General features: G+C 41.4%; 2 protein-coding genes across 6 annotated transcripts in view; one reads left to right on the top strand and one right to left on the bottom strand.

The window, feature by feature from the left end:
- CUNH10orf53 (chromosome unknown C10orf53 homolog) overlaps nucleotides 1–22,721 on the bottom strand; it is a 45,107-nt gene that overhangs the window by 1,227 nt on the left and 21,159 nt on the right. The window contains exon 3 of one of the 2 annotated variants that reach the window (XM_039343362.1): nucleotides 12,808–12,932. The exons of the other annotated variant lie outside the window; for it this stretch is intronic. Within the exon in view, the coding sequence (XP_039199296.1) occupies nucleotides 12,922–12,932 (11 nt within the window). The 3' untranslated portion in view covers nucleotides 12,808–12,921. Of the gene's footprint in view, nucleotides 1–12,807; nucleotides 12,933–22,721 lie in introns of those variants that run through there. 2 annotated transcript variants of the gene reach the window in all.
- The window catches only part of OGDHL (oxoglutarate dehydrogenase L), a 53,421-nt gene that overhangs the window by 21,499 nt on the left and 9,201 nt on the right, over nucleotides 1–22,721 (top strand). For all 4 annotated transcript variants that reach the window (XM_039343355.1, XM_039343357.1, XM_039343356.1 and 1 more), the window contains exons 9-16: nucleotides 296–475; nucleotides 2,056–2,184; nucleotides 2,324–2,503; nucleotides 5,292–5,444; nucleotides 8,084–8,186; nucleotides 9,955–10,083; nucleotides 12,759–12,909; nucleotides 15,954–16,081. In XM_039343355.1, the coding sequence (XP_039199289.1) occupies nucleotides 296–475; nucleotides 2,056–2,184; nucleotides 2,324–2,503; nucleotides 5,292–5,444; nucleotides 8,084–8,186; nucleotides 9,955–10,083; nucleotides 12,759–12,909; nucleotides 15,954–16,081 (1,153 nt within the window). The remainder of the gene's footprint in view (nucleotides 1–295; nucleotides 476–2,055; nucleotides 2,185–2,323; nucleotides 2,504–5,291; nucleotides 5,445–8,083; nucleotides 8,187–9,954; nucleotides 10,084–12,758; nucleotides 12,910–15,953; nucleotides 16,082–22,721) is intronic.

The raw sequence follows: 22,721 nt of genomic DNA, 5'->3' as shown, positions 1-22,721 counted from the left end.
AAGCCTATTATCAATTATTTTGCTGTTGGGCAGTTCGGAAACTTAATGGACAGTATAAACACTCCCCTGCTAAGTTATTCGGATTCAGCTCAGTTATGAAATAAAGAACAAAACCCAGCTCAAAGAAATGTATAAGAATCAGCTGCAAACTTTGAATTCTTGACACACTTTGCTGATTAAATAAAGGCATACAAATAAGTCAGGGTTTAGGTAAAGAAATCATTGTTTAACATTCTGCCAGTCCATCCTAGGAGCGTGCGCGTATCTTAACATTCCTAATTTCTGATTGCCTAAGGGATCTGGAGATGTAAAATATCATTTAGGAATGTACCACGAGAGAATCAACCGAGTCACGAACAAAAAGCTCACCCTGTCCCTTGTGGCCAACCCATCTCATTTGGAAGCGGTAGATCCTGTTGTCCAAGGCAAAACCAAAGCCGAACAGTTTTACCGAGGGGATACCGAAGGAAAAAAGGTAAGACTGTCTGAATAGCTTCGGCTGAGTGTCATAAAAGGTTCAGTTTTCAAAACTTACTTTGACTCCAGTTGAATTTATAGAAGACGTTGAGAAGAAAATCACCAAGGATATTTAGGACAAGCCTTGATGGCGCCCAAATTATGTCTGGTAGGTCATATCATCATTGTGCAACCTCGAGGGGTCTACAGTAGTGTTCAAAATTGTGGAAACCTTTTGGGAAAAGTGTACAGTAGAAATGCCACCTTTGGTTAAGTTTCCACCATTTTTTCTTCCAATTTCTTTATAACTGTAGCCTTGTTCACTTAATAATATTATTTTGCATCGCTTTCTGGGCAACCAGTCAATTCTTTGCGCCATGACTTTAATTTTATTACGTTTTACAAGCTCACTAAATGAAAGAACACCAAAAAACCCAACGAACTGGATAGGGATCACATAACACACTGACCAATGTCCTCCTCTCAGCTTCAATACAGGACGTCAATAACTGAATGCTACTGTACTGTGATCTGATTGGCCAAAACAAGATGACACCTGATTGGCTCTCTAAACACTCATGCTCATTGGCTACCATCAGATGAAGGAAAGCTATCTGAGATCAACCTAAGCAAGTTGCGTTTCCTTTTTCTGGTTATTTGGCTGCAACTTTTCATAGAATACAGTACAGATAATTGAACAAACTTTGTTGCATTACATTCTTGATTAAACTATCTTCCCATTGATATATAATTTTATGGTACTACTCCCCCCCCAAAAAGTGGTGTTATTAGCCATCCAACCTCAAAAATACACTTTCCCCAAAAGGTTTCCACAATTTTGGTCACTACTGTAGGATAACTCCTGTGGCCAACTCATTGCAGGACAATTCTATGCAGGACAGCTCAAGAGAGGGACAAGTGAATTGCAGTGGGCATCTTGCTTTAAGCTTGAATCTTCTCAAATTCGAAGTCCTTGAGGCTGGGGCGAGCTGCAGTTCTACTTGCTCCTCTCCTGAGTTATCGTGTGTTGAACTGTTCCATGGCTAGTTGTCCCATGGCAAGTTGGCCCTAGTGAGTCAGCCAGGATGAGTCAGGAGTGGTGAGACAGCCAGGGCTGGTCACCTATGCTGAATTGTCTCCAGGAGAGAAGCTGGAGAATTCCTTCATGAGCTTCAGAAGCTATTTTAGCAAATCTGGCCCTTTGAGGGCACTAAAGGTCACCACCAATAGGTCTCTGCATCTTCAGAAGAAAGGCTTCAGGATCTGTGGCGATGCAAAGGTTTTCTTTTCAAAACCATTAAAGCAGCATCTCTTTCCAGACCCACCTGGTAAATTTTGAGAACTGATCTTGGCTTCACGGCTCCAGGGTGCAGCTCCAAGGTGCAGCTTTTAAAGCATTGCACAAACCCTTAAAAAACAAAACAAAACCCACAACTGCTTTAATTCCTGAAAAGGAGGTGGTTCATGCAACTGCTTCCAAAGAACTTGCATCATCTTCCTAATCATCTTTCTGAATTCCACCCCCAAACAGACATGCTCGTTTGTAAGATAGTCAGTTGATAACTACGTATATTATGTTTTAAACCCATTACGGCTTAGGTTATGTCTATACTTCTCCATGGAGATGCTGCCTTTGCCGGCCAAGGAGTGGTTTATGAAACTTTCCATCTGAGTGATCTTCCATCGTACACCACAAATGGCACCATCCATGTTGTGGTCAACAATCAGGTACAAATGTCTGCGAGTAAACAGACCGCCCAGCTCAAAGAACACCAACGAATCCACTCGAATAACTTTCAAGTAACAGAAAAGTGAAAGGAGAGGAACCCTGCAATTACTCAGTGAACCAATTTCTCTTTCATTTTAGATTGGTTTTACTACGGACCCACGAATGGCCCGGTCATCTCCCTATCCAACCGATGTTGCACGGGTAGTCAACGCACCCATCTTCCACGTGAACGCTGATGATCCAGAAGCAGTGATGTATGTATGCAATGTCGCTGCAGAGTGGAGAAACACTTTTAACAAAGATGTGGTTATAGATCTGGTAAGGGCTCTTATTCTTTACTCAAGTGGATATCTAAATATGTACATAAAATCTTCCTTCCTGTGTGTACAGTTGTTGTTGTAAGTTGCGAAGTTGTGTCCGACCCATCGTGACCCTATGGACAACGTTCCTCCAGGCTTTCCTGTCCTCTACCATCTTCTGGAGTCCATTTAAGCTCACACCTCCTGCTTCAGTGACTCCATCCAGCCACCTCATTCTATGTCGTCCCCTTCTTCTATTGCCCTCAATTTTTCCGAATAGAATAGAATAGAATAGAATTTTTTGTTGTTGTTAGTTGCGAAGTCGTGTCCGACCCATCACGACCCCATAGACCACGTTCCTCCGGGCCTTCCTGTCCTCTACCATCTTCTGGAGTCCATTGAAGCTCATGCCTCCTGCTTCAGTGACTCCACCCAGCCACCTTGTTCTCTGTCATCCCCTTTTTCTATTGCCCTCCATCTTTCCCAGCATCTGGCTCTTCCTCGCAGTGTGTTTTCTGCTGCTGCTGTAAAACCTCTGGGAATGTCGCAGGAGCAAAGCTATTGTGGGAAGAGACCATCAATGCAATTTTGCCTTTAGACCGATAGACTCTGAAGGCAAGGCATGTACTTTTCAAATTCTGATTCTTGAGTTCTACATACAGAGAGTCCTGAATGTGATGCAGTGTTAAAAAGCTGAACAGTTCTCTTAAATGTGCGTAGGAGTCAGTGAAAAATAGGGTCCAAAAATTGCTGTGATTAGATGCTTCACTCTGCAGGAAAGCAAAGAAATTATTCTCCTCTTAAAAAATATACCAGTTATGCTTGCCAACAGTTCATATTCTGCTTTTATTAAAAACTTGCAGTTGGGTGGATAGCAACTGTGCTGGTCCAGTATATAGCTAGCTTAGGAGTTGAGAGCTGTGTGTAGAGCAAGTAGCATTTTAAGAGTTAAAAGCTGTCTCCTTAAGAGACGGCTTTCTGGGAAATGTAGTTTTAGTTGTTACCTGGTTATATCTGTGTTCTAATTGGCTACTGGGAGGGTCTTGTGTCTTTTATTATGGGACATCCTCTTGCCGGTTTCTTATCTCTCTCCATAAAACCTAGCCAAGAGGCTAAGAGCTCTGTAGAAAGGGGAAAGTGTAACCAGAGCAGCATATGAGATTTATGAAGATGGAGGAAAATTATTCTCTTTTTACCTGCGTGAATGGACAGAATATGAAACATGTGACAGATGTATCTTCTTCTTCTTTTTTTTAAATAATTTTTTATTTTTCCAAATATTAACATACATTCCCTCCACACTCACATACAGATACTTTTAACAAAATGAAATAAATACATACACATAACTTTGGTGTTGCTCGCCCATTTCCCCTTTCACCGTATCCACACTCCTTCTTCTTTACCTTCTTTCTCCCTTTCTTCTCTTCCCTACTTCCCTCTTCTTCCTCTCCTCTCCTTCACCACTCTCCTCCCCTTTCCTCTTCCTCCAACCTTCCTACTTCCTTCTCTCCTCCTTTACTCTTTTCCCTCTCCTCTCCTTTCTTCATCCCTCTTCAGATACAATTCAGGGGTAATGTCCGAGCAACTCCTCTCTCCAAATTTCCCTATCTGTATTATATACAATAAGATTAATACTTCTATTTATCTAACCTTCTCAGTATATACTTCTATAAACATTTATACAGCCTGCAGTTATTCAATACTGTGTCGCCTGGGTCTCCCTCCTTATCTGCTCCTCCTTCTTCCATCTAAATTGATGTTAACTATCTTTTAACCGTATTCTCTTTTCAGCCAATCATAAAAAGTTCCCCAAATTTCATAGTAGTCTGACTCGTGACAGATGTATCTTCAATAACTGTGAGTTAATACTTAGAATTCCTGATCAATAAAATATTCTGCATGTTGCCATTTCGTGGAGTTATTCTATCTGGATAGTGGCTACATTCCAGAATAGTAAAGAGAGAGTATAATTTCTCTTCCAAGAAAAGAACCAGCATTCCTGCTTGCCAGCTTCATCTGCCTGCCTTAGTAAAAGGATGTTATGTGTTTCTCTCTTCCTTTGACTTAAAAAAGAATCAATCTTTCTTCTGCCTGCCTAAAGTCTTCTCCTCCATGCCACCTCTACTTGCTCTACACACAGCTCTCAACTCCTAAGCTAGCTATATACTGGACCAGCACAGCAACAAAGGACATGCTAGATGGATGGTAAACTCCACCTCTCCCTCTTGTTCTCTGCTCTCCTCCCATCCATCTTTTTGATTACCATATTGATGTATTTATTCTTGAGGTGTTCCTTTGTCACTGTGTTTTTTTTACTGTTCTATTATTTTGCTTCCGTTTCCACATCTTTCATTTTTCTTCCTTTTGATTATCACGAGCCTCCTAAAGTAGCCTTGCAGTGAGATAGGCGGCAAATGCGTTTAACAAACAAATAGATACTTATCAACAATTCATAGTTTAGCAAATTTGAGCACCACTTGACATGGAAGATGGAAAAAGACGTCAGAATCAAAGGAACAAATTCTTCGCTCCGTTTAGAGAGGGAATGGGGTACAACTTCATCCTGATTGTCTATGGAGATTCTGAGTCATCCAGGTCAGGGTTATCTTAAAGGTGGGTTTTCAAGAGGCAACTGGGCTATCTTTGCTTTTTTTCTGGATGACGTTTCGCTTCTCATCCGAGACGAAGCTGAATAACTGAAGAAGTGAAACCTCTTTAAGAAAAAAAACTAAGATAGTCAAGTTGTCTCCGGGAAATGCATCTTTGGGACTTCGTCCTGATAAACATGCAACTTTCCTGGGCAGGTTTGTTACCGAAGACGAGGCCATAATGAAATGGACGAACCCATGTTCACTCAACCACTGATGTACAAGCAGATTTCAAAGCAGATGCCCGTGTTGAAAAAGTATGCTGACCAGCTGATTGCCGATGGAGTGGTCACACTGCAAGAGTTTGAGGTAGACCATGGCGATGGGGGATGCTAGTTTTGTGATAAGGAGCCGTTGATTGTCATTTTTCTATGTGTAATTCATGGTGGAAGCCAGGCTGTGACTTCTAAGTCTTTAAAAACAAAGGAACAGTTAACATCTAGCAACGTTAAGCAAAACAAGAACAAAGAACAGTGTACAGTCGTGGCCAAAATTGTGGAAACCTTTTGAGAAAAGTGTACAGTAGAAATGCCACCTTTGGTTAAGTTTCCACCCATTTTTCTTCCAATTTCTTTATAACTGTAGCCTTGTTCACTTCATAATACTATTTTACATTGCTTTCTGGGCGACCAGTCAACTCTTTGCACCGTGACTTTAATTTTATTACGTTTGACAAGCTCACTAAATGAAAGAGCACAAAAAAACCCAACCAACTTGATAGCGATCACATAACACACTGACAAATGTCCTCCTCTCAGCTTCAATACAGGACATCAATCACTGAATCCTACTGTGATCTGATTGGCTCATTGCCAAAACAAGATGATACCTGATTGGCTCTCTAAACACTCATGCTCATTGGCTACAATCAGATGAAGGAAAGCTCCCTGAGATCAACCTAAGCAAGTTATGCTTCCTTTTTCTGGTTATTTGGCTGTAACTTTTCATAGAATACAGTACAGATAATTGAACAAACTTTGTTGCATTAAATTCTTGATTAAATTATCTTTCCATTGATATATAATTTTATAGTATCACTCCCAAAAAAGTGGTGTTATTAGCTATCAAACCTCAAAAATACACTTTTCCCAAAAGGGTTCCACAATTTTGGCTGCTACTGTACATGATGAATTGATTAATAACCAGAAAGGTGAAAAGCCAATCAATTAGGGACAAGGGATGGAAGACTTGATTGTTGCACACAACACACTCTTTCTAAAATGGGACCTAAATCCCAAGATAACTTCTCAAAGCTTACCAGCATCCTTTCTATATGTCTGAGGACTTCGGACAGATGTGTTTCAGTGTCATTAGAAGCAAGAACAGATTACAAAGACCGACCCAAAGATTAGGAGTGCCTCGTTAAGCAAAGTTACTTCAGAAGGCTGATTCCGGCTCTTATAGATGAATAGTCAGATGTTATTTAAATGATTATTGTATTTCTGTTGCCTAAGATGAAAGAAAAACATTGCTTCAATAGTGTTTGAATCCTCCTCGTTGTGACTTGGAGGGCAGAAAGTCTTTTATGTACTATGGTGGGGATTATATTTATTTGTTTCTGCTTGTTTGCTCTGTTGTTCCTAGGGAGAGCCTTGTTCATAGTGAGGAGGGGTAGGGTGTCTTTTATCCTCATAGTGGATGAAATGTAGAGGTGGGTCCAAAGACATCAAGTGAGCTCACTGGTCAAGTGAGGACTTCAGTTTTAGAATGTAATGATGTAACCTCAAAGACTGAATAATTATTAGGGCAGCAAAACTATTCAGAAGGGTCACCTTGAGGGGAGAGTCCATCCTAAGCTGCTCTTCAAAGCATCAAGGCATCATCATCAACATGGCCATGATGAGGGCCTTCAAAGCATCACGGCATCACCAGCATGGCCATGGTGAGGGCCTTCAAAGCATCAAGGCATCACCAGCATGGCCATGGTGAGGGCCTTCAAAGCATCAAGGCATCACCAGCATGGCCATGGTGAGGGCCTTCAAAGCACCAAGGCATCACCAGCATGGCCATGGTGAGGGCCTTCAAAGCACCAAGGCATCACCAGCATGGCCATGGTGAGGGCCTTCAAAGCATCAAGGCATCACCAGCATGGCCATGGTGAGGGCCTTCAAAGCACCAAGGCATCACCAGCATGGCCATGGTGAGGGCCTTCAAAGCACCAAGGCATCACCAGCATGGCCATGGTGAGGGCCTTCAAAGCATCAAGTCATCATCAGCATGGCCATGGTGAGGGCCTTCTAAAATCTGCACATCTTCTTCGAAAGTTCAAGAGCATCCACAGAGAAGCATGAATGTTCCAGTAGGCCTTTGATGGGACATGGCTATCTCTGGGCTGCAAGGAATATCCTTCCAGGTGATTTATAAACCATAAATCAGCGAGACGTAGTTGATACCCTTGACTACACAGATAGGTCTGATGTGTGTTTCCTCATGCAACTCTGAGGAATAGAAGAATGTCGGGTAGATGAACTTTGCAACCAAATAGTCTTTTTTCTCATGCTGAAAATTGCAGTTAATCATAGTTTTCTGTCATACGTGAGCCTGAGACTGTGGCTACTCTCTTTTTGACGTGCCACATTTGGAAGTTAGCTTTATATCTGTACAATGAAGGTGGGTATCATTTCACTTTGCAAACTGCTCTTAGTGGGCTACATTAGTCCTGTTGCTTAGATTTGGAAATAATCTAAGGGTTCCTTTACCAGACTGCTACTCACTCGGTAGATGAGCACTCATAACAGATTTATTGGTTGACCAGATTTAAGCCACGTCAAGAAGACCATCAGCATTTTTCAAGAGGAGACAAAAAAAAAAAAAAAAGGGAAAATATGCAAGAGGAGACCAAGGTTGATTCTGGATAAGAAATTGGTTATAAACTCACTCTCTGATCGAACCACTAGTTCTACATGATGACAGTCTGTGATTTCTCCCTCCCCCTTTCTATTCTACAGGAAGAAATTGCAAAATATGATAAGATCTGCGAAGAAGCTTACACCAGGTCCAAAGATAACAAAATCCTCCATATTAAACACTGGCTTGATTCCCCTTGGCCAGGTATCAAGGTTGTTGCAATTGCGTTGAGATGCTCAGCTTTTCAATGTTTCCTTCCTCCTTCCCTCTTAAGCATGGTTAAGGGTGCACATCATGTTTCGACGCGTAAAAATAATGCATTTTGATTGGTTAAATATTGCTATTGGGGTGATCAAGGTTATCGGCACAGGGAACGTGTAAAAAAGGGGCGGAGTCTCCATGGCACAATTATGGCAGTTTAGTTGACTGTTTTGATACACACACACACACACACACACACACACACTCCCTAGCATCCCTTGTGGTGGTGCACCGCTTTCTTATTATTTGCATCTAATTATCCTATGTCTGTCCCTTTGTGGGCCTTTTCGAACATTAAATTTACAAAACGGAAGATGTGGCCAGCATGCTTGAGAAACAGAAAGGAAGTGGTGCCTTCAGCAAATCATCCTCCCCACAAAAGTGTACAGTAGAAATGCCACCTTTGGTTAAGTTTCCACCCATTTTTCTTCTCATTTCTTTATAATTGTAGCCTTGTTCACTTAATAATACTATTTTACATCGCTTTCTGGGCAACTGGTCAACTCTTTGCACCGTGACTTTAATTTTATGACATTTTACAAGCTCACTAAATGAAAGAACACCAAAGAACACCCCAACCAACTTGGCGATCGCATAACACACTGACAAATGTCCTCCTCTCAGCTTCAATACAGGACATCAATCACTGAACCCTACTGTGATCTGATTGGCTCATGGCCAAAACAAGATGACACCTGATTGGCTCTCTAAACACTCATGCTCATTGGCTACCATCAGATGAAGGAAAGCTCCCTGAGATCAACCTAAGCAAGTTGTGCTTCCTTTTTCTGTTTATTTGGCTGTAGCTTTTCATAGACGACCGTACAGATAATTGAACAAACTATGCTGCATTACATTCTTGATTAAATTATCTTTCCATTGATACATAATTTTATGATACTACTCCCCCAAAAAAAGTGGTGCTATTAGCCATCAAACCTCAAAAATACACTTTTCCCAAAAGGTTTCCATAATTTAGGCCACTGCTGTACACAGGAGTAAAGCAGTCTGAAAGTAGACATTCCTGCCCTTTAGAAAGTTCCTCACCCCTTACTTGGTCATGAAATACCAAGACAGCCCTAAACTAATCTCCGGTCTTTTACAGAACATCCCCGTTTCAGATTGGGTGAAATCTGGTCGGAACAGATGAGGATGGAGATAGTGCCCAGGGAGATTTCAGGGACAGGGAAATACCCTCATGTTCACATTTCCGCCACTTCAGGTTTCATCCAGTGTGGAATCGGAACACTCTGTTAAAAGGCTGGAGCTACCCTTTTGCTGCGATTCCTCAATTGACTGAGAGAGAGGGGGGAGGAGAGGGAGAGGGAGAGAGAGGGAGGGAGGGAGATGGAGAGAGAAAGAGAGGGAGGGAGGGAGGGAGGGAGAGGGAGAAAGGGAGAGAGGGAGGGAGAAAGGGAGAGAGGGAGAGGGAGGGAGAGAAAGAGGGAGGGAGAGAGAGGGAGGGAAGGATATGGAGAGAGAAAGAGAGGGAGGGAGGGAGAGAGAAAGAGGGAGAGGGAGGGAGGGAGAGAGAGAAAGAGGGAGGGAGAGAGGGAGGGAAGGAGACAGAGAGAGAAAGAGGGAGAGAGAGAGGGAAGGAGAAGGAGAAAGAGGGAGGGAGGGAGAAAAGGAGAGAGAGAGGGAGGGAAAGAGAGAGAGAGAGAGAGACTGAACAGTTTTGAATACTATGCCAAATCTCTCTCTTTTCCAGGGTTTTTTAACTTGGACGGCGAACCGAAGAGCATGACCTGTCCTCCCACAGGCATCCCTGAGGAGGTACTGACCCATATTGGCCAAGTTGCCAGCTCTGTACCCCTCGAAGGCTTCAAAATACACGGAGGTGAGAAACGGCTTCCTTCCTTCCGGGTTGGGGATATCAGCTTCTGTTCTCCTCCAGACAGGTGGTAGCACTCTTCCATCCCACGAAAATGCCAGTGTTTCTTTCTCTCCCTAGTTCCAATGATGGTTTCCCAAAGAGAAAGCATTTCCCCCCCCCCACTTCACCACCCCAAGCAGTTTACCACATGGGCGTTAAGAGTTCGCGGCTATTTGAATCTGAATATCGGATTTGAATGTCAGGTTCATTAATTACGTTTTTCTAGGCAACTGAACTGAAACCACCAGGAAGAATTTGTTAGCTTTCACGGACCTAGGCAAATATTGCACTTGGGATTAGTGCTAGCCTAACAGTAAATGAAGTAATAAGGTAATAGAGCAAATAGAGTAATAGCAGATGTTCTTATTGATCGTAAACGCAGGCCTTGTGCCTTTTACAACAGAGCTCATTGTATCTATGCATTCCTCCTAGCGAACATGCAAAGTTAAAAGAAAAAAAATATGTTTTTGCATGATGGACTTAAAAAAAAAAGCAGAAAGCAGAAATAAGCTGAAAAGGCAGGGTTGGGAAGGAAATCAAAAGTTGTGTCTACGGCGATTTTTCTGTATCTCTACATTTTAAAAAATCTTGCTTTAACATGTTCCCCTGGGCACTGTCCAGCTTCTCTAAATAGTCAACTTTATCATGAACTAACTGAAGATATTTTCACATCTGAAGAGCTCTAGTCATACTGTGTGGGTCTAATAACAAATTATTCAATCAGCTGCCTATATTTTAATTATTTTTTTTCCCCTTCCTTTGAGATTGATCAACAGGAGGTTTAGGCAATTAAAATTCCCAAGAAGCCTTTATTGCAATGCTTTCAATTATAATTCTGTAATGTTTTGTGTTCAAGTGGCATGCAATTAACAAAAATGTTCTTACTAAGTTACAATGTCATTACTCATTAGGAAGCACTTGAAGTATGGCTAAAACAGTTCTGCAGTTGCTGGAATATTTGATGCATGAGTATTTCATTAAATCCATATAGACATTTCTGGAATCCTGAAAAGTAATAATGCATCTGTGAACCATTTGCTTGTTATTTTATGGGCGTCTGTAAATGTTTCTAATTTTGAAGAGACAATTCTTAGACTGATTCGATTTCAGTTTATCAGACACGCTAGAGTTGAAATGGTCAGTTGTAACCAAGTGAAATCTTGCTTGTTTCGTGAAATAGATGGGGACTTGCCCACAATATTAAGCCTTAATATGAATCTAGACAGGGCCTTTCCTTCTGTTGTGAAACGTCACACATTCAGCAAATCATGTCATCCTCCATGAATGAAATGCAGAACGTGCTTTATTTGTTAATCGGTAATTCTGCAACATTTTGTTGCTTGTTTCACAAATAACACAATTTAAATTTTAAAAAAATAGGCATTTAGATCAAACAGGCAGAGGTTAAAAATGCCACTGAAACTGAGAAGCGAAGGTTAAGTTGGAACTTTTATTGTACAGCAGTGGTTCTCAACCTTTTTAATGCCGCGACCCCAACCGGTCGTAAGTTGAGGACTACCCAACCGGTTGTAAGTCGAGGACTACCCAACCGGTCGTAAGTCAAGGACTACCCAACTGGTCGTAAGTCGAGTTTCCCACCCGGGAGCGCCGCGCATGCGTGGTGCTGCCCCCTGTGCTAGCCGAGGTGTAGCTGGCAAGGGGTAGCGACAGAGCAGGGCGACCACCAGCTGGGCCACCAGCTGGCCCAGCCCAAGGGAGGTAAGGCACCCGCCTGGCCCCACGTGTGCCAGCAACCCTCCCTGTGCCCGCCGGCCTCCCACCTCCCACCCCTGGCCCTCTTTTACTTACATTTTTAGTAGTTGCTCAGCAGGAAGGGGTGGAAGCTTTCAGACAGCTCATCTTCACTGCAGACAACTTGCAGCACTGTTTGCAGACTGGGGCTTTTGGTGGGCTCAGCAGGGCAGAGACAGCCTGGACAATTCCGATTGGCTTTTGAAAGCCAATAGAATTGGACTCTATTCAAGAGAGTCTATTCTATTGGCTTTCAAAAGCCAATAGAATAAAAGGGAGTAGCGCAGCTAAGAAAAAGGGGGAAAAAATGGCGGACTGCGTTGTTTGGCGACCCCCGTGAAATGGTCGTCCGATCCCAAATGGGGTCGCGACCCACAGGTTGAGAACCGCTGTCGTACAGGAAGACAGATGCTGGTCTTGGGTTCAATCTTTTTTAAATGCAAATATATTACTGGTAAGAGGAGTATTAAGGTATCAACCATTGTGAGGCTTTGTGTGTGACTGCTCAAAGTGTTCTGTTACTTAACAGCGACAAGGCAAATAATAAGACAGCACTGAAAACCTAGCGGGGACTTAATTACATGGAAGTTTTGCGCGTTGAATTGGAGTGCAGCTAGCAGAAATGTACAGATCGTCAAGAAGGAAAGCGAATTAAAGGTTTAAATGAGGCCCCCCGTGGAATTCAAGTCTGATGTCTTTCAGCTCTTGGGGATAACTGATTTATATGGTTTATTTATTGGTTAGATTTTTGTTTGTCCCAGCTTTATTGTTTTATAAGGAGCTCAAGGTGGCGAAGGAGCATAACATTACTCCTTCTTCCTTCCATTCGCTTTGCAAGTGAGAACAGATCAAGAGCTCTCCCCCTTTTTTTTTCCTGCTACCTTTAGGACTTTCTCGGATTTTGAAAAGTCGACTGGAAATGACCACGAACCGGGTCGTTGATTGGGCCCTGGGAGAATACATGGCTTTTGGATCGTTACTGAAAGAGGGCATTCACGTCCGGTTAAGTGGTCAGGATGTAGAACGGGGGACTTTCAGGTGAGTTGTCGATCATCTGTTATCTAGTGGGGAGAAAACAAAAAAAGTTTTACGGAGATTCTCAGTCATCCAGGTCATGTTGTCCCATAGGTGCTTTCCCCCCCCCAAAAAAAACAACGGACTTTCTTGGTTTTTCCCTTGAAAACGTTTCATTTCTCATCCAAAAAGCTTCTTCAGTTCCGACCGGATGGTGGGGAATGGAAGGATCGCAAAGGATGGCAAAGAATATAAATCCTTCTATTCCCCACCATTCGGTCAGAACCGAGAAAGCTTCTTGGGTTGAGAAGTGAAATTTTTTTCAAGGGAAAAAAAAAATAAAAATAAAGGAAGCCCAGTTGCCTATTGAGACAAACCTAAGAGATTTTACTCAGAGTTGGTGCTCATGTTGGTCTGCCCCGAAGGTAGGAGGCGTAATTGGCGTGCAATATTTTCCGTAACGCTTGGAACGTTCATTAAAAGCGGGACACAAATTATACGGGGCCACGGAGTACGAATCCCCGAATTCTAAATTGACTGCAAGAATTCCTAGAAGTGTCAGGAGCAGGATTATTATTATTTTTTGCTTAAATATGGGGAAGAGAAAGGAACCGCCTGAAATTTGTGATGATGAGATTGTCCCTTTGTTTCAAAGAAATGTGGGCACCATTCAGAAGTTGCTATTACTCTAGAAAGAGTACAAAGAAGAGCAACAAAGATGATTAGGGGAGTGGAGACTAAAACATATAAGGAACGGTTGCTGGAATTGGGTATGTCTAGTTTAATGAAGAGAAGGACCAGGGGGGACATGATAGCAGTGTTCCAGTATCTCAGGGGCTGCCCCAAAGAAGAGGCAGTCAAGCTATTTTCCAAAGCGCCTGAAAGCAGGACAAGAAGCAACGGATGGAAACCAATCAAGGAGAGAAGCAACCTAGAACTAAGGAGAAACTTCCCGACAGTGAGAACAATTAATCAGAGGAACGACTTGCCTCCAGAAGCAGTGAATGCTCCAACACTGGAAGTTTTTAAGAAGAGACTGGACAGCCATTTGTCCGAAATGGTGTAGGGTTTCCTGCCTGAGCAGGGGGCTGGACTAGATGACCTCCAAGGTCCCTTCCAACTTTATTATTATTATTATTATTATTATTATTATTATTATTATTATTATTATTATTATTATTATTATTATTAATTACCATTTGCTTTCTAAATACGATTGAGAATTTTACTGTTTCCAAAAGGAATAGTTGTCTCTCTGTACTTTTTAGTAAAAATGGCAAAGAACTCTTTCTGCCTACCGCTCATAGAAAACTTTTTATTTATTACGGGATAATGCCTCTCTGTTTTATCCCGAAAATTAGAATAAAGCTCGCTGTTCAAGTTTTCTCTTTTAAAAAAAAAATGAGGCGAGAAGCGAACTTAAATTTGCTCTCCCAGTTGGCTTTTCATGGTCATTCTCTCACACCTTTGAGTCCATTTTGGTACTGTTCTTTTTATGCAGTTCTTATGGTCTCGTTTTTATGATCTTAATTTGTTTCCAAGTTCTACTTTGCTTAAGAGCTCCTTTCGCTAGGTGCATGAGAAGATCAGAGCTCCTGGCTGCAGCTTGGGGAAGCATATGTCCACAGAATAGCTATTTTCAGGGTAATAAGCCCTTTTCTTTCTTCTGTGGTTCTAGAAGTTGAACATATTGGTGTGTCTCACTCAGTTAGTCCTTCTCAGGGAGTTAATGGATTACGGTAATTACTTCAATCGTCTCTGTGTTGAAAATGGTCCTTGGTGCCCCATTCTAATGGTGATTAATGGCGCTCTGGAGGGCTCTCAGCAACGAATGCGTGGAGGGTGCATAGCAAAGAATGCGCTCTTCCCAGCTTCGGTCTTGAGGATTGCTTAAGGAAGTGGAAACCAAGGAGATGCGATACAAACAGCTCGTGTCTAAAAGCAATGAGTAGTAGAATTTCACAGCCATAATTTGAGGAAAAGAGGCCATGTTGTGTAATAGCTTCCACACTTCATATTTTATGGAGTATAACTGCTTACCTCGAAAAGCTTCACGCCTTGCATAACAACAGTACCAAAGTTCCCTTTGGCGGCTGAGAGACAGCGTCAATTTGCATGACGTTTAAGGGCTTCATTCCGTTCCTCCAATTTTTATTTATTTTTTTAAAAAAATCTTGATGTCAGTATAACGACACCAGTTGTGCATTCATGCGATTTTCGGGATACGGTGAAGTTGGGAAAGGATGTGAGACGTCGGCAAGGAGAGCACTAATTTAAATTGAATCTAAAGTAGGAAGTCTTTGGGTTAAAGGCCAACCACTCTATCAGTGATGGCGAACCTTTTAGAGACCGAGTGCCCAAACTGAAACCCAAAACCCACTTATATATCGTCAGGTGCTGGGTGGGCGTGTCCCATTGGGAGGGTGTGGCTGCTGTGGGTGGGACTAAAAAGTTTAATCAACCAATTCCAACTTTGCGAGATCTTTTTTTTCCCCGCAAGAAGTTGAAATGGATTGATTGAACTTTTTTTTTTCTCCCACACGGCGGCAGAGGCCTAAAGCGAAAAGGTTTTATAAAACCCAGCTGAAGGCCTAGGACTGGGGCGACGCCGCGCATGCCCACAGAGAGGGCTCTGCTTGCCACCTGTGGCACGCGTGCCATAGGTTCACCACCACGGCACTATATCTTGGCCTGAATCCACCAGTGGTCAGAGAGACAACTCAACAAAAATTGTCTTTGGAGATTCTCAACCATCCAGGTCATGGTTGCCCCAAAGATACTTCTCATCCAAGTTACCCAAAAGGCAACTGGATTTTCTTGTTTTTTTTTTTCTTTGAAAACATTTCATTTCTCGTCCAAGAAACGTCTTCAGTTCTTGGATGACGAGCGAAAAGGTTTCGAAGAAAAAAACAAAAACAAGAAAGTCCAGTTGCCTTTTGGAAAAGCAGCTTTGGGATTCAAGGAAAGTTCTTGCAGTGCTACATTTAAGGTGCCCAAACATTCAAGTGTTTCATTTTGCATTTTGTTTTTCAAATTCTGTACAACTGGCTTGCGGAAAACATCTGTAGCCATCGCCACCATGTGCTGCATGATCAAAACGTCGACAAAAGGACTTGTGTTCCTATGAACCACCTTTGGGAGCAACAGGCTCCTTATACCGTGTGTAACAGCTCTCTCTCAGAATATGGAGTCTTGGGTAAGTTGGATGGTTTTCTTTGGCATTATTTAATTTAAATGGACGTCCACAGCTTGGACAATCAGATGGAACTATAATTTGATATTATGCCAATGTATTCATTAGATTTTTCTAAAAACAATAATCCATGATACACACACACACACTCACACACACACACACAAATATCTATCTCTATCTATCTATCTATCTATCTATCTATATTTGTTTTCTGAGGTTTTCGCGGGTATTTGTATGTAGATCTTTGGTTGTTCGGGTTTTCTCCCGCGTAAAATTGGAAGTGTCTTGGCGACGTTTCGACGAAGTCCCATTCGTCATCTTCAGGCTGGTGTTTTCAGCTTCTTGCTTTGAGCAGCAAAGCAAGAAGCTGAAAACACCAGCCTGAAGATGACGAATGGGACTTCGTCGAAACGTCGCCAAGACACTTCCAATTTTACGCGGGAGAAAACCCGAACAACTAAAGATCTATCTATCTATCTATCTATCTATCTATCTATCTATCTATCTATCTATCTATCTATCTATCTATCTATTTTCTGAGGTTTTCGCAGGTGTTTGTATGTAGGTCTTTGGTCATTCGGTTTTTTTCCCGCGTCAAATTGGAAGTGTCTTGGCAACGTTTCTCATTCGTCATCTTCAGGCTGGTGTTTTTGGCTTCATGCTCCTAGAAGCCACGTTGCCTTTTGAAATGCTTAAATGTAAAATTAGAAAATCAATAAAACATTTTTATATATATAAAAAAGACTTTATCTTCAACTTAAGTCAAAGGGAGGGATAAGAACACAAATCCTCGCCCGTGTAATGTGCTGATGGATGACTGTGTGTATACAAATTTGAGTAAAACTAGTTACTAGAACGATGGGGAGATTTGATGGGGAATAATTAAATAAGCTGGTCTAAAGGCTGAGGAGGTAGTTAGCTTCACAGTATTTTTTTTTAAAAATTCTATTTTCATTTAATTATCAACTTTTATATTTGATGCCATTCAGCATGTTTGCCTTTGTCAGGGGCTGTATCCAATTCTGCCTTTCAGCTGTCAGCATTTGTGAGCCTGTGGTGTAAATTTTTTTCACCTATATTATTGTTATTAGTTTTAGTATTAGTATTGATCATTGCACAGTCAGCCAGATGTTCAGACTGGATTTGGCATTTTTGTCTACCTATCGAGTCCTTCCCAAGGACCTGGGATAGGCAGATGTGGATGTTTGATGGTATTACAGATATCGTCGCAGGATGGAAGCAGTTCTTAATAAGGCCGCCTTTTACAATTGACTAATGGTGAATTTGTCAATGCTAATGGTGTTCAAGTGGTGCTCCAGTTGTTTTGGGATTGCACCCAAAGTGCTTATTACTATTGGTACTACCCTTGCTTGCTTTTGCCACCGTCATTATTATTATTATTATTATTATTGTTGTTATTGTTATTGTTGTTGTTGTTGTTATTATTATGTTCTATTAGAATCTTAGTTTCTTTTGTTGCCTGTAGGCTGTTAAGGAACAAAAATATTTCCCTGTGAATCAGATTAAAATTTAACACTATAATATGAAACTAGTAGTCAGAAAAAGAAGAAAAAAGCACAAATCTAAGAAACAAGCAACCTTTAAGTAAAATATGAAAAAAATCATCTTTAAAAAAGTACATTTCTTTTTTAAAGATTCAGTCTGGAATAATAAAGGATGGATGTCTGGGGCATTTGCTTAAAAATGTCCCTATGTGTGGATAGATTGATAGAGAGAGAGAGAGATGATAGTTAAATATATAGATAGCTAATAGATGATAGATGATAGATACCTCATAGATAAATAACAGACAGACAGACAGATAGATAGATAGATAAATTGATAGATAGATAGATATGATGATAGATAAATATAGATTGATGATAGATATCTGATAGATAGATAGATAGATATGATGATAGATATAGATAGATAGATGATAGATACATGATAAATAAAAGATAGATAGAGATATGATAGATATAGCTAGATAGATGATAAATACATGATAGATAAAAGATAGATAGATAGATAGATAGATAGATAGATAGATAGATAGATAAAAATATATATCATATGGACTCTACATATATATGTAGTATTTTTTCAGCTGTTGTGGAAGTAGCAAAGCAAACCAGGAAATGTCTGCCAAAGGTAGCCAAAATCTCTCCCACAGGAACAACGTTTACCAGATGCTGTGGAATGCTTTGAAATGCTCGAATAAATAAATGCCTGGGAAGGAGCCTCTCTGATCAAGGTTGCTGCATCCAACTTAGTCCTTACTTCCCTTCAGTACTTTTTTTTCTAAAAAAAAAAAAAGGTGTCGGAACTCACACACGTCATACAACCTGCCTTGCCTACCCTATAAGGTTCCATCCAAAAAAGGTTCCGGAACTCCACTCTGGGCGTTCTATGAGAAAAAAAGCTCTGCTTCCATTCGGCCCAAACCTCGTTGACTCTGGCATTGTCTCCTGTACTCTAACTGACTGCCCAACGTATTATTCACTCTGTGCTTGATACTTGGATATAAAGAACAAACGCCATAGATTGGCTCTTCCTAGCTGTTGTTTCACAGATTAAAAAAAAAGAGAGAGAGAATTTCAGATGACTTGGAGTAAGGCTCGGCTCCTCGTTGCTTTATAGAGAGATCGTCAAGTTTAGCTCACAATTACATGGAAAACAGTTTAATCTCATCATCTTCCGAAGTGTTTTTGGACTTGGAAATGTAGCTAACAGCCCTGGAATTTGTTGGCGGCCTCCCTTCCAATTTCTTATCAGAGTTGACCCTACTGTCTTCAACTCAGAAAATTTAACCTTGAAGATGGAGTCAAATAAAGTTCAGCTGGCTTCCTGCAGAGATGAACTGGATTTTAAGAACCCCAGAACGATTTTTCCACATCATTCTTTTTTTTCCATATTTGCAAACTCGGGCTCTAGGTACGGAAAATGAACTGCACACTCGGAAGTCTATTTTTCCAGCTTATTTAATTATTCCCCATCAAATCTCCCCATCGTTCTAGTAACTGGTTTTACTCAAATTTGTATACACACAGTCATCCATCAGCACATTACACGGGTGAGGATTTGTGTTCTTATCCCTCCCTTTGACTTAAGTTGAAGATAAAGTCTTTTTTTTTAAAATAAATGTTTTATTGATTTTTCTAATTTTACATTTAAGCATTTCAAAAGGCAACGTGGCGGCTGGGCCAATCAATAATACAATGACGTACAAATATCTTCGGTACAAAAAAGGAAAAAAAATGGATCCAGGAAATTACAGACCTATCAGCCTGACCTCAATACCTGGGAAGATCCTGGAAAAGATAATCAAACAACGAATCAACGAACACCTAGAGGCAAACAAAGTCATTACTAAAAGCCAACATGGGTTTGTCAAAAATAGATCATGCCAGACAAATCTTATTGCATTCTTTGACCAAGTGACAAAATTAGTGGATCAGAGGAATGCTGTGGACATAATTTACTTGGACTTCAGTAAGGCATTTGATAAAGTAGATCACAACCTACTACTTGACAAGATAGAAAAATGTGGGGTAGACAGAACCACCACCAGATGGATCCGTAGCTGGCTGACCGGCCGTACTCAGCGAGTGGTCCTCAATGGAACTGCATCTATATGGAGGGAAGTGTGTAGTGGGGTGCCCCAGGGCTCTGTTCTGGGCCCAGTACTCTTCAACATCTTCATCAACGATTGGATGAAGGGATAGATGGGGAACTCATCAAATTTGCAGACGACACCAAGCTGGCAGGAATAGCCAACACTCCAGAAGACAGGCTTCAGATACAGAAGGATCTGGACAGACTTGAACACTGGGCACTAACTAACAAAATGAAATTCAATGGTGAAAAAAGCAAGGTTCTACATTTAGGCAAGAAAAACCAAATGCACAAGTACAGCATAGGTGGCACCATGCTCAATAGTAGTAACTGTGAGAGGGACCTCGGAGTCCTAGTAGACAATCACTAAATATGAGCCAGCAGTGTGCTGCAGCTGCCAAAAAGGCCAACACAGTGCTAGGCTGCATTAACAGAGGGATAGAATCAAGATCACGTGAAGTATTAATACCACTCTTCAATGCCTTGGTAAGGCCACACTTGGAATACTGCATCCAGTTTTGGTCACCACGATGTAAAAAAGATGTTGAGACTCTAGAAAGAGTACAGAGAAGAGCAACAAAGATGATTAGGGGACTGGAGGCTAAAACATATAAGGAACGGTTGCTAGAATTGGGTATGTCTAGTTTAACGAAGAGAAGGACAAGGGGGGACATGATAGCAGTATTCCAATATCTCAGGGGCTGCCATAAAGAAGAGGGAATTAAGCTATTTTCCAAAGCACCTGAAGGCAGGACAAGAAGCAACGGGTGGAAACTCATCAAGGAGAGAAGCAACCTAGAACTAAGGAGAAACTTCCTGACAGTGAGAACAATTAATCAGTGGAACAGCTTGCCTCCAGAAGCAGTAAATGCTCCAACACTGGAAGTTTTTAAGAAGAGACTGGACAGCCATTTGTCCGAAATGGTGTAGGGTTTCCTGCCCGAGCAGGGGGTTGGACTAGATGACCTCCAAGGTCCCTTCCAACTTTACTACTATTACTATTACTAAATCTCAAGCTACTACATCCAATTTTTCCTCTCTTTTCCCCTCAGTATTCACTGTCTCCTGTCTTGTTGTTGTTGTTAATTGCGAAGTCGTGTCCGACCCATCGCAACCCCATGGACAACGTTCCTCCAGGCCTTCCTGTCCTCTACCATCTTCTGGAGTCCATTTAAATTCACACCTACTGCTTCAGGGACTCCATCCAGCCATCTCCTTCTCTGTTGTCCCCTTCTTCTATTGCCCTCCATCTTTCCCAGCATTAGGCTCTTCTCCAGTGAGTCCTTCCTTCTCATTAGGTGGCCAAAGCACTTGATTTTCAACTTCAGGATCTGGCCTTCTAAAGAGCAGTCAGGGTTGATCTCCTCCAGGACTGACCGATTTGATCACCTTGCAGTCCAAGGGACTCGCAGGAGTCTTCTCCAGCACCAGAGTTCAAAGGCCTCCATTCTTTTGCGCTCAGCCTTTCTTATGGTCCAACTTTCACAGCCATCCATTGCAACTGGGAAAACCATGGCCTGGACTATACACACTTTTGTTGGCAGGGTGATGTCTCTGCTTTTTAGTATGCTGTCTAGATTTGCCATAGCTTTCCTCCCCAGGAGCTAGCGTCTTTTAATTTCTTGGCTGCAGTCCCCATCTGAGGTGATCTTTGAGCCCAGAAAAATAAAATCTGTCACTACCTCCATTTCTTCCCCATCTGTTTGCCAGGAATTGAGAGGGCCGGATGCCATGATTCTGGTTTTCTTAATGTTGAGTTTCAAGCCAACTTTTGCACTCTCCTTCTTCACCCGCATCAAGAGGCTCTTTAGTTCCTCTTCACTTTCTGCCTGTCTAAACTAATACAATTCTTATTAAATCGACTAAATAAAAATGGCATTCTTACATTTATCAATAATTTTTGATTTATACATATCCTTATTATTTTAACATATAATTTTTATGAGCAATCAATGTCCTAGTTAGTTTTCCCCAATTTTTAATTTCCCGTTAATATTTAAGTTTAACATTTCGTATTTATAATTTCCAAGTTTGAAGTAACCAAAGTTCCCATGATCACAAATGATCGTGAAGATAAAGTCTTAATAGGCACCACACAACCCCTTTGTTACCCTTACCAAACTGGTGACCTATTTCGGTACAAACACTTAAGGAAAAGATAGCTTGAGGGCAGAAGATGAGAGAAAGAAAGAGAGAAAGAGAAAAGAGAGAGAGAGGGACAGAGAGAACATCTTTTATCTGACAGACATTGTCCGCCATAGTGACACAGGAGACATAAAGACAAATAGCTCAACGTTGTCATGGGTTATTAAAAAATAAATTAGGTTAGCGTCCTTTAATGTTTTCATGAGGTCCTCAGCTCTGCTTGAAATCTTGTATTATGGGATAACACAACAGATTGGCAGAGAGATCACAGCTATTCTGGCCATTTGCTATTATTCTGCTTGAATAGTAGCTGTGCGAGAATCATACTGGTCATTATAGTAGGTCCCCCCCCCCGTTCTTTTAGTGATTATTTAATGCCCCAGTTCATCCCCTGTGTCGGTATTTTACCATAAATTTGTTAATCCTTTTGTAGACAAGAGAGAGGGGAAAAAAAATAAGAGATTCATTTAACATTTGAAAGCATTCCAGCTGAATTTAGAATATGTCTACTTTAAAGAATTGAAACTGCACCAACTTTGGCCCTGGACTGTAATTGATATAAGTTTTGATGTCATTTTTGTATAACTTGGCATCCTTGGGTGCTGCTGCTGTTATTATGTTATTATTGTTATTCTTGGGATGGTGGCATTGTTCAGTGGGTGGCGTTCCTTCCTTCAAGAGCGGGGCATTGGAATTCCATTTTAATGCATGCCATTGTGTATTAAGGCAAATGACAATAAAGGCTGTCTTATCTTATTGTGTTTAGCTGGGTTCTTGATGTTTTCAAATCTGGTTTCCCATCCTCCAGATGTTTAGCACACGTCTGGCTACACATCAAGAGCTCAACAATTCAGTCCTCAACTATAGATAACAGGCA

This window comes from Crotalus tigris, unplaced genomic scaffold (genome assembly GCF_016545835.1).
Source record: "Crotalus tigris isolate CLP2741 ecotype Arizona unplaced genomic scaffold, ASM1654583v1 scf7180000017847.2079705, whole genome shotgun sequence".
NCBI classification, from domain to species: Eukaryota; Metazoa; Chordata; class Lepidosauria; order Squamata; family Viperidae; genus Crotalus; species Crotalus tigris.
Note: the sequence above shows the minus strand (reverse complement) of the source record. Positions and strands in the feature narration are given on the sequence as shown.